Below are 14,199 nucleotides of genomic sequence, written 5' to 3'. Positions count from 1 at the left end.
GCAAAGGAAAAGGCATATTGCGAGCTGTACAAGAAGTTGAATAGTAAGGAAGGAGAAAAGGACTTGTACCGATTGGCCAGACAAAGGGACAGAGCTGGAAAGGATGTGCAGCAGGTTAGGGTGGTAAAAGATGCACATGGTAATGTGCTGACAAGTGAGGAGTGTGTGCTGAGAAGGTGGAGGGAATATTTCGAAGAGTTGATGAATAAAGAAAATGAGCGAGAGAAAAGGCTGGATGATGTGGTGAGAGTAAATCAGGAAGTAAAAGATCATTTCCACATAAATTCAGCATTATTTCATCATAAAAGGCGAAGGAAGCGATCAGAGCACTGCAGCTACATGAGCTGCTAGCTGATGCGTTCACTGCACGTGGGTCATTTCAAAGCATTTTCTCATTTCTGTTTAAAACTGACTTTAGAATTATTTAAGAGGTTTTACCTTGTCATCTGATGGTTGATAATCATATTATTCCATTTGATCTCTTTAGGTGAAGAGACTCTGTCTCAGACGAGCTGCTGAGCCCCCAAATGATGCATGTGCAGTGGAGGCAGGGCGGATCAATTTTTAGGGGCGGACCGTTTGGTCTGCAACACCACATCCGGATTATGGATCAAGGTTTCACTTTATGTAGGCTTTGAAGGATTACATCAAAACTGCTCCAGAGATTCTCACCAATTTTGCACCACAGATACATAGGCCATGGAAGTTTCCACTGAAATTTGGAAGTGATCCATATCTGGATTGATGGACATCAGAAATCTCTGATTGCTCTTGTTTGTTTATGTTTTAATCTGCATTCAGAGCTGTGGACTATTTTGTGTACTGCAGCATAAGTGATCCAGTGACAAAGTGTGTTTTTATTAAATGTGTCTTTTTTATGCACTTCCATGCCAGACATAAACAGTGGACAACTCCTTTTACACAGACACACAGTATTAATATCACCTGAGGTAAGTCATAAATGGATCTATGGATCTTGTGCAGAGTGTAAAAGGTGCACATACTCGTTACATGGTGCATTCCAAGCAGCAAAGTAAGGAGGATTTATGATAAGTATTTCATCCCATCTCCCCATAAAGGCATTCAAAGCCTGCCCTGCCTGATAATTTGTGCAATAAGGGATTTATCAATCAATCATAGTGCACGCATGATAATATATTCATGGAGGCTACCCCTTTAATATTCTCACATTTTTCAATAAAATGCAGTAGCTGTCAATATGCTCTACCAAATGTCTGAGTTGACCATTAAAGTGATAAAGAGGAAATATTTTGCAGCTTTTCCCCATCTGAATCTCAGGGCACAAAGCATTCAGCTCACCACATTAGTTATTGCTGCCAAAAGGGTTTTTTAAGTAAATGTCACACCTGACAGCATGGCACAGAAAGAGCATCTTTATTTGCCTCCACCTCAGACACAATTATTCTCATTCCAGTGCTGTGAAAGTCTTCTGTTTTTATTAACTTTTGGGGCCATCTCTTATCCTGAACGTCTGTCACCTTTGTTTCTCAGAGGACTCATCATGAAACACCGAATCGATGTACTTGTAGAGAAATAGAGACAGGGCAATATGTAGACTGCTTCTCACGGAAACACGCCTGTGAGTTTAGAATGATTCTGCCAAGGCTGCAGACACTGGGTGGCTGGGCACCAATGCAGGATTCACAGACACAGGTGTAAGAGTAAAAAGGCTTTATCCAAAAATCATAGATTAAGGTACACAGATAGGCAGTCGGTGTGGCAGAGGTACAGAAGAACGACAGGCTGGGGCGTGGTTATACAACAAGCAAAGTTCACAGAAACACGGCGTCACAGAGATCAGAGGGCAAGACGAAGGCTAATGGCCCAGTCACACGGCACACGACGATTCCTGAACGAAGGGAAAAAGTAAAAAAATGTCATAATTTGTTGAGAAAAGGTGGACGAAAGAGCTTTTATCACCGAACAGTCTGCAAAGCAAGAGCGCAAAAAGGACGAAAGAGGAACTTAACAAAACCGAAGCTCACGATCTTGACGAAACGCGCCTGGAGCCACAGCTGGAGCAGTGTGTGTCTGCATCTCTGAGTTCCAGGACTCGGCGCTGGGACGGAGCTCATAGCACCTGAGTCCTGGCGAAACTGCAGACAGAATCTGTGGAGACCTGTGTGCACGTAAGTGGACCACCTGCTCTGGTTCCTCGTCCAGAACAAAAGAGGGATCATCTCCATCATTATCAGAATCCACACTGTCTGTCGACACACTGCGCGCTCCGTCTTCCTCCAATTAAAAAAAAAAGTGCGCCGTGGTCACTGCTGTATCACAGTATTATGTTCTAAACCATATATTGATTTATAACAGAAATCTGTCAAAAGGGAGAATAAATATAAATATAAGTGTAAAGATGATTGAATATATCAGAGCAGTAAATTGATCAGTGCGTGTGAACGCTGCACATTGACTCATGTGCGGTTATTTCCACCAGCTGCGGCTGATCCACAACGTGAATTCTTCCTTCCAGAACAGCTCTTTATATCATCATTTTGATTCATCTACCTGTTACCACATGTACAGAAGGACTGGATTGTCATTCCTACACTCAGATTGTTATATTTAATACAAAATAATAAGCGCACGCAGGAGGTCCTACTGCCAACTCAGCCACATGGGGTGTGCAGCCAGTACATTCTGAGTGCCGGTCCCAAACCCGGATAAATGAGGAGGGTTGCGTCAGGAAGGGCATCCGGCGTAAAAACAAGCCAACCCAACTATGCAGACTCAGAATCGAATTCCCATACCGGATCGGTCGCGGCCCGGGTTAACAACATCCGCCACTGGTGCTATTGCCCAACAGGGTGCCGGTGGAAATTGGGCTACTGCTGGGCGAAGACGACAACGAAGAAGAGGAGGAAAACGTTGCCACGAACAGCGGGAGAAGAAGAAAACTAGAAGGGTGGAAATGAGAGTGGGGACTTTGAATGTTGGTAGTATGACTGGTAAAGGGAGAGAGCTGGCTGATATGATGGAGAGGAGAAAGGTAGACATATTGTGTGTGCAAGAGACCAAGTGGAAGGGAAGTAAAAGCAGGAGCATGGGCGGTGGGTACAAATTGTTGTACCATGGTGAGGACAGAAAGAGAAATGGTGTTGGGGTCATTTTAAAGGAAGAGTATGTTAAAAGTGTGTTGGAGGTTAAGTGAGTGTCTGACAGGGTGATGAGTGTGAAGTTGGAAATTGAAGGGGTGATGATGAATATCATCAGTGCATATGCCCCACAGGTAGGTTGTGAGATGAAGGAGAAAGAAGATTTCTGGAGTGTGTTAGATGAGGTGGTGGAGCGTGTGCCCAAGCATGAAAGAGTGGTGATAGGAGCAGACTTCAATGGGCATGTTGGTGAAGGGAACAGAGGTGATGAGGAAGTAATGGGTAGATATGATATCAAGGATAGGAATGGGGAAGGACAGATGGTAGTTGATTTTGCAAAAAGGATGGAAATGGCTGTGGTGAATATCTACTTTAAGAAAAGGGAGGAGCACAGGGTAACATATAAAAGTGGAGGAAGGTGCACACAGGTGGACTACATTCTTTATAGGAGATGCAAGCTAAAATAAATCACAGACTGTAAGGTGGTAGCAGGAGAGAGTGTCACTAGACAGCATAGGATGGTTGTTTGTAGGATGACTTTAGAGGTAAAGAAAAAGAAGAGAGTGAGAGCTCAACAAAGGATCAGATGGTGGAAGCTGAAGGAGGAAGACTGTTGTGTGAAATTTAGCGAGCAGGTGAGAGAAGCACTAGTTGGAGGGGAAGCAATTTTGGACAATTGGAAGAGTACTGCAGATGTGGTGAGGGAGACAGCTAGGGCAGTACTGGGTATGACATCTGGACAGTGGAAGGAAGACAAGGAGACTTGGTGGTGGAATGAAGAGGTCCAGGAAAGCATAAGGAGAAAGAGGTTGGCGAAAATGTTTTGGGATAGTCGGAGAGATGAAGAAAGTAGACAGGAGTACAAGGAGATGCGGCGTAAGGCGAGAAGAGAAGTGGCAAAAGTAAAGGAAAAGGCATATTGCGAGCTGTACAAGAAGTTGAATAGTAAGGAAGGAGAAAAGGACTTGTACCGATTGGCCAGACAAAGGGACAGAGCTGGAAAGGATGTGCAGCAGGTTAGGGTGGTAAAAGATGCACATGGTAATGTGCTGACAAGGGAGGAGTGTGTGCTGAGAAGGTGGAGGGAATATTTCGAAGAGTTGATGAATAAAGAAAATGAGCGAGAGAAAAGGCTGGATGATGTGGTGAGAGTAAATCAGGAAGTAAAAGAGATTAGCAAGGAAGAAGTGAGGGCTGCTATGAACAGGATGAAGAGTGGAAAGGCAGTTGGTCCAGAAGAGCGTGCACTCATGAGCGATATTGAACTGTTTTGCCGAAGCGAGTGAATCACGGTGGTTTGTTTGTAACACTGGCATCCCATCAACCCCTGCGCGCATGGAACTCCGATAAGGTCTATAGCTGTGTCATAGCTACTTCCGATGGCGAAGCTAAACTCAGACAAGTTGAGCTTCACAACTAACGCCGTCTTTTTCTTCAGAGCTGCCCACGACAAGGTTAGTGATCTAACTTCACACAGACAGACGTTTAAAAAAAATAAATCTCCATTAGCCACAAGATCATCATCGCATTCATCTTTCTGCTCCTCTAGTTGCCGTTAAGATGACGTCACATTAAAAAAATTAATTTCGCTTGGATTTCTTTTTAATAAAATGCAATGGGCCCCGGACCCGGGGTCTGTAGTTGCACCCTAAACATAGCTGGCTTTGTATCTGAGGGCTGTCTTCGAGATGATGACCTTTCCCTCAATTGCTGATAACTGCTGCACCTCGTGGGAGACCAGGGCTGCCTCAAGGTTCTTCATAAGCCCTGTTGCCCCACCACAACTGGTATGATATATATATATTTATACCATGGTCAGTGAGAATTCCATGTTTAACTGGCATGCATTATTTTCGTGTATACGCACACGTAGTTCTGCGAGTTAAGTCACTGTTATAATCACTCCGCTCTGGTCGTCACCATAGCAATGCACAAATCAGTTGGCGCAGATCAGCTGTGTTTTGACAACTGAATGCCAGAAATGCAATAAAACATGGATTTCCAAGTGAATTTTAATATTGTTGGCCAAAATAAAATGTTTGAGGAATGGAAAGAGGAGGAGAGCAGACGAGAAGAACAGCAAAAGCAACGGTGTAAAGATTTAACATCGGACGAACTGGATAAGATTGAAGATGGGAAAGAAGAAGAGAACAGTTCTATCCTTGCGGGCGGTGTTGTGCCGGATTCAGCCGTGAAATGCACCCCCTTCGCGGGAACGCGCATTTGAACCTCGTCGCCTTTAAACTCACATTTAACAGCACAGATACACAGTTTGCGCAGACAAAAACGTATACAAATCAATATGATCCTTATTCTATGTCAAGTGAACAGAATATGTTCATATTTACGAGCACTAATTGGCTGCTTTTGTTCAGTAGGAACGAAGCGTCTGATATGTTTATTTTATGACGTTTCATCACACGATGGTGTTTGTTTTAGTGTTTATTTGTTAAAATGATTTTAATTTTATTCATTTATTGACGTTATAAATGAATATGCAGCTTGAATCACTGTGGAACGTTTGAGGACCCTGTTGAAATTAGCATCCATTCCTATTGTCTGTATATGTATTATGTCTGTATATATACAGACACAATTTATTCAGAATATCCTAATCATCATCATCATAATTATTAGTATGATGAAAACTATTATTATTGCTGTGATAAAAAAAAAAATACAACACAAAAGTGAAAAGAACATGTATTTTTGGAAGTGTGTGTTAAATATATTTTCTCCATCCATCCATCCATCCATTTTATTACGTGATAATGATAATACTAATAATAAAAATAATGACATTTAAAATGAGGCTTATCTTCATAATTAACTGGTTTATTTACTAGAGAAAAAGAATCACATTTGATTTCATTGACATGGGAATGCTGGTAACATTTCAGTTTAAATTTTCTTTTGACCCACAGATGAAGACCAAAAACTAGGGAAAAAGGAAAACACTAGAGTGTTACATTTCTGTCAAACCTAAACCTTTTTCAGATTACTTAATGCAAAGTATTTACACATTTAGCCAAATATTTACAAATATCAAGTTACATATTTTGCTAAATGTTGAGACAAATATGCAAATTAATAAAGAGCTAATTGTTGCTCCCTGAAAGACAGATTAATAAAGCATAATATAATGTAATAATAATCCAATCCACTTTATTTATATAGCACATTTAACAACAAAAACGTTCCAAAGTGCTACACATACAGTAGAATCATGATAGATAAAACCCCAATAGTCAAGAAATAAATTAAAAATAAGAAAATTAACAATAAAAATAACTAAAATGTGCAAGATAAATAAATAAATACATAGCATACAAAAGATAAAACCAATAAAATCTACCAAAATAAAAACAAAACCAATAAAACAGAGGACCACACAACTCACGCAGTGTTAAAAACCAGAGAATAAAAGTGGGTCTTCAGACGAGACTTAAAACACTCCACTGTGGGGGCTGTTCGGACATGGAGGGGCAGAGCGTTCCAAAGTCTGGGGCCAGCCACAGAGAAAGCCCTGTACCCCCTGGTTTTAAGTCTCGTCTTGGATACCATGAGCTGGAAATGGCCCTCAGACCTCAGAGCACGCGCCGGAGAGTAAATTTGTAGGAGGTCAGTGATATATTGAGGAGCCATTCCATTCAAAGCTTTAAAGACAAACAATAAAATCTTAAAATCAATTATAAAATTAATAGGAAGCCAGTGCAAAGATGCAAGAATTGGGGTTATGTGCTCACGTTCCCAGGCTCCTGTTAAAAGTCGCGCTGCAGCATTCTGGACTAACTGCAAATGGGAAAGAGCCCGTTGGCTAATGCCGAAATAAAGTGTGTTACAGTAGTCCAGACGACTTGAAATAAAAGAGTGCACAACTTGTTCAAAAAGGTTGAAAGATAAAAACGGTTTTACCTTTGATAAAAGACGAAGATGATAAAAGCACGATTTCAAAACACCATTGATTTGTTTATCAAATTTAAAATTGCTGACTATCGTGATGCCAAGGCTGGTGACCTTGGCACGTACAAAATCCTTAAGAGGTCCCAAGTCAACGAGGGCACTTCCAAACAACATAACCTCTGTCTTGTCCTCATTAAGTTTAAAAAAATTCTGTGACAACCAAGCCCCGACGTCACACAGATAGTCAAGTAGGGGTGTCAGGGGACAAAGGCTGTTTTTAGCGATAGGCATGTAGATTTGACAATCATCAGCATAAAAATGGTAGGCCACGTCATGTTTTTTAAAAATCTCTCTGAGTGGGAGGAGATAAAGAGCAAGAGGATGGGTCCCAGGATAGAACCCTGGGGGACTCCACAATGAAGAGGGGCTGAAGACGAGGTGGAGTCCCCCAGCCTGACGGACCTCTCCAAGACCTCTCCCACAGGTATGACCTAAATCACTCCAGAACAGTCCCCCTGACACCCACACAGTCTCGCAGGCGGTCTAAAAGAATTGCGTGGTCAACTGTGTCAAAAGCTGCAGTGAGGTCTAAAAGCACTAAAATGGCTGAACTGCCAGAATCAGTTGTTAAAAGGAGATCATTAAAAACCTTTAAAAGTGCAGACTCAGTGCTGTGAAATGCTTTGTACCCTGATTGAAATGGATCCAATATGCTGTTAAAAAAGGCTGCAACTGTGCAAAGACGCATTTCTCTAAAATTTTCGAAACAAGCGGTAACTTAGAGATAGGTCGATAATTTGAAAAAGCCGTAGGATCCAAACCCGGTTTTTTGATCAGTGGCTCCACAATAGCTTTTTTACAAAAGGAAGGCACAATTCCACAAGATAGACTACTATTAATAATTTCTCTGACAAAAGAGTCAATGGGGTCCCAAACCTCTTTAAAAAAGCGAGGGAGGACCGGGTCAGTGGGACAGGAAGAGGGTTTTAGATTCCTAACTATTCCTGTCAGCACAGTCATTGACACAGGCTGAAAGTTACTAAAAACACACGAGCACTGATTTGCTACACAATGACACACCGGGGACGGTGATATATTGACCCTGATGGCATCAACCTTATCAATAAAAAAGTGGAGAAATTTTTCATTTTTGACGAGTGCACACCTCGTAGAAGCCATTGCCAGGTTAGCCGCCTGAGCTGCCCGGCTCAGCGGCCTGAGGTTAGCCGGGGACACGCCGCCAAAACCCCGGAAACAAATGCGGCGAGGGCGCAGCGCACAGACATCCTCCCGGAGTCCAATAATGGGCACCAGCCAAGCACCGACTGGAGCAAGTGCGCGTCGGGAGACATACCGGCGAAAACAATCTCTGTAGTCCCGTGGAAGAGAAGAGGACCACACCACATCAGGAGAAAGTGCCAGCAAGGCTTTTAGCTTTACCAGCTGGCCAGATCGCACCCTACGGCGTTTGCGCTTTCTGGGCAAAGGTGCCTTCACACGAAGAAGGCACTTAGGCAGATCCGCCAGATAGAAAGAATCTGAGGACTTTGCATCTGAAAAGGCACACGATTGCACTGTATCTTTGATTTTTAACAGCTCCAGGTGATTATACACCAGCAGTGAGTCAGTAGTCCTTATGACAAATGTTAAAATCAACATAAAACATATAAAACTGAGAAGAGCCAAGCGGCGACACAGACACACCGGCGCCATCTTGTCACCCAACATCCATAATATTAAAATAATAATTAAAAAATGGCTGTTTGTGCAAAATGTTGTGGGTTTTTGGGGAGGATGGGCTTGAAGGGGGTCTCGCCCAGAGAGCACTTACTTGAAGAACCGCCACTGCTCTCAGTCCGCCAATAAATCTATTTCCATAAGTAACTAGTTAGACAGAAAATATATTTCACACACTTCCAAAACTACACGTTCTTTTCACTTTTGTGTTGTATTTGGAAATTAAATTACATGGAATGATAACCATTGTTTTGTGTACATTTTTATAATAATAATAATAATAATAATAATAATAATTCTGATGATGATTAGGATACTCTGAATAAATTAATATATTATATACAGACATAATACATATACAGACAATAGGAATAGACACTAATTTCAACAGGGTCCTCAAATGTTCCACAGTGATTCAAGCTGCATATTCATTTATAACGTCGATGAATAAAATTAAAGTCATTTAAACAAATAAACACTAAAACAAACACCATCGTGTGATGAAACGTCATAAAATAAACATGAAAATAGAGACGCTTCGTTCCTACTGAGCTAACAAAAGCAGCCAATTAGTGCTCGTAAATATGAACATATTCTGTTCACTCCCACATATCTGGAGACAACGTGACATAGAATAAAGATCATATTGATTTGTGTACATTTTTGTTTGCGCAAACTGTGTATCTGTGCTGTTAAATGTGAGTTTAAAGGCGACGAGGTTCAAATGCACATTCCTGTGAAGGAGGTGCATTACACACACATATATATATATATATATATATATATATATATATATATATATATATATATATATATATATATATTTAAATATCTTTCAATGACCATGTTGTTCATAGGTCATTTTAAGGTCTTTGTATTTTGTGATCTTTCCTCTTTCAGCCCTGTTCAGGTCGTAGTCATTGGGGGCTAATCATTTTGGCTGTTTCCTCTTGCTTATTCCAGATGACAATATGTGGTTTTATTGCATCTCCTTCCATATGTCTTCCTGCTGGGATCTCTTTGTCATAGATGGTTACTTTTCTGTTGCATGAGACTGGTGCTGGCTCATGCTCCCAGATCTTTTCCTTTCCTTGCATAATTTCCAGTGGAGATATTTACAGATCTTGTTGTGTCGGGATGTATCATGTCCATCTGCCATGAGGGTCTAGCATGCTGATATTAGTGGATTTACACTCTCAACAGCTGTATGACAGAATCGGCATTCATCATTTTGTGAAATCCCTGTGATTTTTTTAAAACCATTTGTTAGAAGTCCATGAGCTTGTGCTCTAACTGTAATTCTTTCTCTATCAACACCAAGTTCTCCATTTTTTAAACCACTGCATTGATTTTTCTTTATGTATTCCTTTTTGAGTTGTTTTTGGAATCATCCAGCCCTTTTGTGCTGTTTACAGTCTCCTCTGCTATTGGATGTAAAGGAAGAGAAAACTACTTGTCCTACCCAATCACATTTGAGCTTTTCATGTTCTGTGTCTGTCAAGTGTGTTTCTTGAAGTATTGCTATATCATCCTCTTCTTTTTTAAGTTTTGTCAATATTTTATTCCTTATCTAGGAGCAGTTGTTGTCTGCATGCGTACATTTTACGATCCATATTCCAGTTCCCTCTGTATATCAAACCTTCTGACCACTAAATAAAAGTGCTGTGCTGCCTCCCCTGAACACAACAATGACTACATACATATATTTCCCCCCCCCTTAAACAAGTAAATGCATGTAACTCAAAATAACGAAAGGGGGGTCGACCCCATCTTCAGAAGAAAAGCCGTTACCACTAGGCCTCTTAACCTTACTCTGGATGCAGCTATGATGTCTCTGAGTCCGCATGATCAGGTGTAATCAGGATTTAGTCAGCCCTGCAGAAATCCTATCCTGATGTCCTGGTGTCAATTATTGTATGTGACCCATCCTTATGTTACTTGTAATGTCCAAATATCAAAAGCAAAACAACTTAATTATGCCAAAGGTATGAATTATATCCATATTAACAAGTAAATAAAATAAATCCCCAATAAAATACTGGTAAGACATATTTCTGAAGCGCATGTGTAACAGCATAAGAAGATAAAATGAGAAGAATAAATAAAAATAGACAAAAAATACTCTTTGCTACCACCTAGCGGTATCATCAGAATAACTGTTAATTGCAGTAATATTAGGGGGATCATCAGTCATATTTGTGTGGTTAGTGCACTTGGTTTCAGTACAGAAGGTTCCCAGTTCAAACCCCACCCCTGCCACATTTCTCCATGTAATGTAGAGTTGCATCAGGAAGGACATCGGGTGCAAACCTGGTGCTAAATCAACATGCAGCAGATCCACCTCAGATTTGCTGTGATGACCCCGAGTGCAAACAAGGGACCAGCCAAAGGGACTTACTATTTTATCAGTCATATTTTAAGAAAAAGCATCAACAAAAGGAAAACAGAGGGTCCACAATCATCGGGCTCAAAAACATTAACATTATGATGAACCTGTCTAAAACGGACATGTTTTCAGTCCTCCAGTCAGAATTCATTGCTATAATAACAGCAGCCACATTTGTTTTTGTTCTTGGGTGTTTCCCTATGACATCATCAGGGATTCCACTAAAGCCCCTTCAACACTGGCGTATTTGTAGAGCTGCATATTGCGGCATTGTGTTTCATTTAAGTACGCCCGAAATGCGCGTGTACTCAGCCTTTTTCTGTGTTCGTAAAATGATATTTTCTGCCTCTGTGGAGGTGCGCTCTGTTCGGTACTGCACGGTGTGGTGTGGCTCAGAAACAGAGTCATTTAACATAATTATTATTATTTTTGTCTTGGTGGATCATTTACACCCTTCACACCATGGTTTCCACCCTTTTTAATTTGGATTCCCCCCCCCCCCCACACACACACACACACATACTCCACATGTACTTTTCAGTTTAAAATGTTTCTGAGTGGTAAAGTTGAATGACATGCAGAGTCCAGTTGTTTGTCTTTGAGGTACAGTTTGTAACTTGCTTCCTGAGTTTGTACAATATCACATATTACTGGTGGTGGTGTTTGTTTTTTACCTCCACCAAGGAGGTTATGTTTTCGGTCACGTTTGTTTGTTTGTTTGTCTGTCTGTCAGCAGGATAACTCAAAAACTTTTGAACGGATTTTGATGAAATTTTGTGGAGTGGTTGGAAATGACAAGAGGAACAAGTTAGATCCAGATCACGATGCTAACGTGTTAGCATGTCTATGGCATTTTCAATGTTAAAAGTTAGCATTAAGCAGTTGCAGCTGTCATCACATTCGGGTGCATTTGTTTTCAAATTGTAATATTTCTTAAATGTATTTTTGTTTATATATTAATAATCTAATGATTATTATATACAATTTTAGAGAAAGAGACAAAAAGAAATAGATCACTGTGCCAAGGAGGGAATCTCTTTAGGGTCAGTGACCCTATGGCCTTGTTTAGAGAAGTGTTTCATAAATGTTAAAAAATTCATATATTTGCAGTTTAGTTGAATAATAAATTGAATTTGGTCTCTTATTTGTTTTTGTCTATAAGCACATGCAATATCAATATCAGTGCTCAGATGACAGAAGCTTCTGGGAAAGGTGCAAGTTGCAATAAACTGTGATGCCAAGCGCTAAGGATACATGCTATCCAGTCACAGCAGATGAAACTTTTTTTACTACTGAGCAAACATCATTGTTAGACTTTTTTTAGGTTCAGTGATTCCACGGCATGTAGATGTTATGGCGTCAGTGACCCCATGGTCTTGGCGGAGGTTTGCACTCTCTGAGTGCTTCTAGTTTTTATAAGCATCTGGTTCTGCTTTACTTGAACAAATTTTTATTCTTAAAGTTTCATTAAGTGGTGATTATATGAGTCTAAGCTGAAACACTTGAGGATGTTGAAATATTTAGAACGTTATTTACTGGTGAGCATATTGCAACTTTGACATTTGTTTGCATCCTGCAGGCGCCCTCTGCTTCCAAATGCTATTTAACTGATGTTCCCATGTGTGCAGATGTCTCTTTTCACTTACTCTGAATGTGTACAGAGTTGTCTTTGTTTTGCTGTTTGCTGTGCTTCCTGTTTGTAAAAGTAAGAAGTAGAATATTACAAAGCTTCTGCTGTCCTGTGAAACCCTACAGTATCATGAAGTGCAGTCATGTGCAGTATAAATGGTCATCTGTTATCCTGCAGAGCCAAACATGCCCACTGAAGGAGACAAGGACGCAAAGGAGGAAAGGATGCAGGACACTCCTGAGGATACGGTGCGGAAGAGAGTACACACAGACACTCAGAGCCCACACAGAGGAAATACTCCACAAGGTGAGTATCTGTGCTGGTGAAAACCACTTACAAAAAGACCACTGGAACAGCACTTCTTGAGCTTCACAGTGACACTTAAAATGGTGTGTTTATGCCACATTTTGCCTCCTTCACAGGCAGCCCATCCAGATTTGTCTCTGTGGAGGAGCTGTTGGAAACAGCTAAAGGAGTCTGTAACATGGCTTTGGCTCATGAGATCATGGTCAATTATGCTTTTCAGTTCAAACCTGCAGAGCTTCCTGAGCAAAAGTGATACTTTTTGAGTTGTGATGGTAACGTCGGATACTGCTGCAGTAGCAAAGACTTTATATACTCAACATTTGAGAGCAAAGCCACATGGCTCTCAGTAACTGCTCTCTCTCTCTCTCTCTCTCTCTCTCTCTCTCTCTCTCTCAATAGTTTGGAGCGCAGAGTTAAGGAGATTGTGCACAAAGCATTCTGGGATTGTTTGGAAGCTCAGCTGAATCCAGCTGAGGATCCACCATCGTACAGCCACGCCATCAAACTGCTGGCTGAGATCAAAGAGGTGTGATGGCAGAGGGTTTATTTAGAGAATTGGAATTCATCCTCACTATAGCATGAGGTGTAAAATTTGTGCCCTCAAAATAAATAAATAAAAATCAGGTTTGTGGCTGCTGTGGGAAATGCAAATGATATTGACATTCACAAAGCAAATGTGCGAGTTGAGCAACACATTTACTAAAGTAAAAAGAAATGTACAAGTTGAGAAACATATTTATGAAAGTAAAAAGAAATGTATATTTTGAGGAACACAATTACAGGCAGCATGGTGGGTTGGTGGTTAGCACTGTTGCTTCGCAGCAAGAAGGTCATGGGATCGATTCCCACCTGTGGCCTTTCTGTGTGGAGTTTGCATGTTCTCCCCGTGTTTACGTGGGTTCCCTCCAGGTGCTCTGGTGTTCTGTCGAGATGAGCTGCCCCGTCATCTAACGACAATATTGTACTTTAAAGACCGCGTGTGTACATGCAAGTCTTTACTTTTTAAAATTGAAAACACAATTACTGATTTTTTTATGTAAAGACAAAAGGTGTGTGAGGCGCAGTACACCCTGAACAGGACGCCAATCTGTCACAGGTCCACATATAGACAAACAAAC

The 14,199-nt window shown here is 40.9% G+C and overlaps 1 protein-coding gene across 1 annotated transcript; it reads left to right on the top strand.

Moving 5' to 3' along the window:
• The first annotated feature begins 4,548 nt into the window (after nt 1-4,548).
• Nucleotides 4,549-13,613, top strand: LOC117519713 (T-complex protein 11-like protein 1). The gene is made up of 4 exons (XM_034180970.1): nt 4,549-4,573; nt 12,953-13,081; nt 13,198-13,330; nt 13,481-13,613. The coding sequence occupies exons 2-4, from the start codon at nt 12,961-12,963 to the stop codon at nt 13,611-13,613; spliced, it is 387 nt and encodes a 128-aa protein (XP_034036861.1). The 5' UTR covers nt 4,549-4,573; nt 12,953-12,960.
• Nucleotides 13,614-14,199: the final 586 nt, after the last annotated feature.

The sequence above is a fragment of the Thalassophryne amazonica genome, chromosome 11 (genome assembly GCF_902500255.1).
Source record: "Thalassophryne amazonica chromosome 11, fThaAma1.1, whole genome shotgun sequence".
In the NCBI taxonomy this organism is placed as follows: Eukaryota; Metazoa; Chordata; class Actinopteri; order Batrachoidiformes; family Batrachoididae; genus Thalassophryne; species Thalassophryne amazonica.
This window is presented reverse-complemented; position numbering and strand designations above follow the sequence as displayed.

Bases quoted from the DNA above. Each gene is read 5' to 3' on its own strand.
- LOC117519713 (XM_034180970.1), top strand. From the start codon at position 12,961: ATGCCCACTGAAGGAGACAAGGACGCAAAGGAGGAAAGGATGCAGGAC. The intron at 13,082-13,197 runs GTGAGTATCTGT...CCTCCTTCACAG, and splicing joins CAGAGGAAATACTCCACAAG to GCAGCCCATCCAGATTTGTC. The intron at 13,331-13,480 runs GTGATACTTTTT...CTCTCTCAATAG, and splicing joins GCAGAGCTTCCTGAGCAAAA to TTTGGAGCGCAGAGTTAAGG.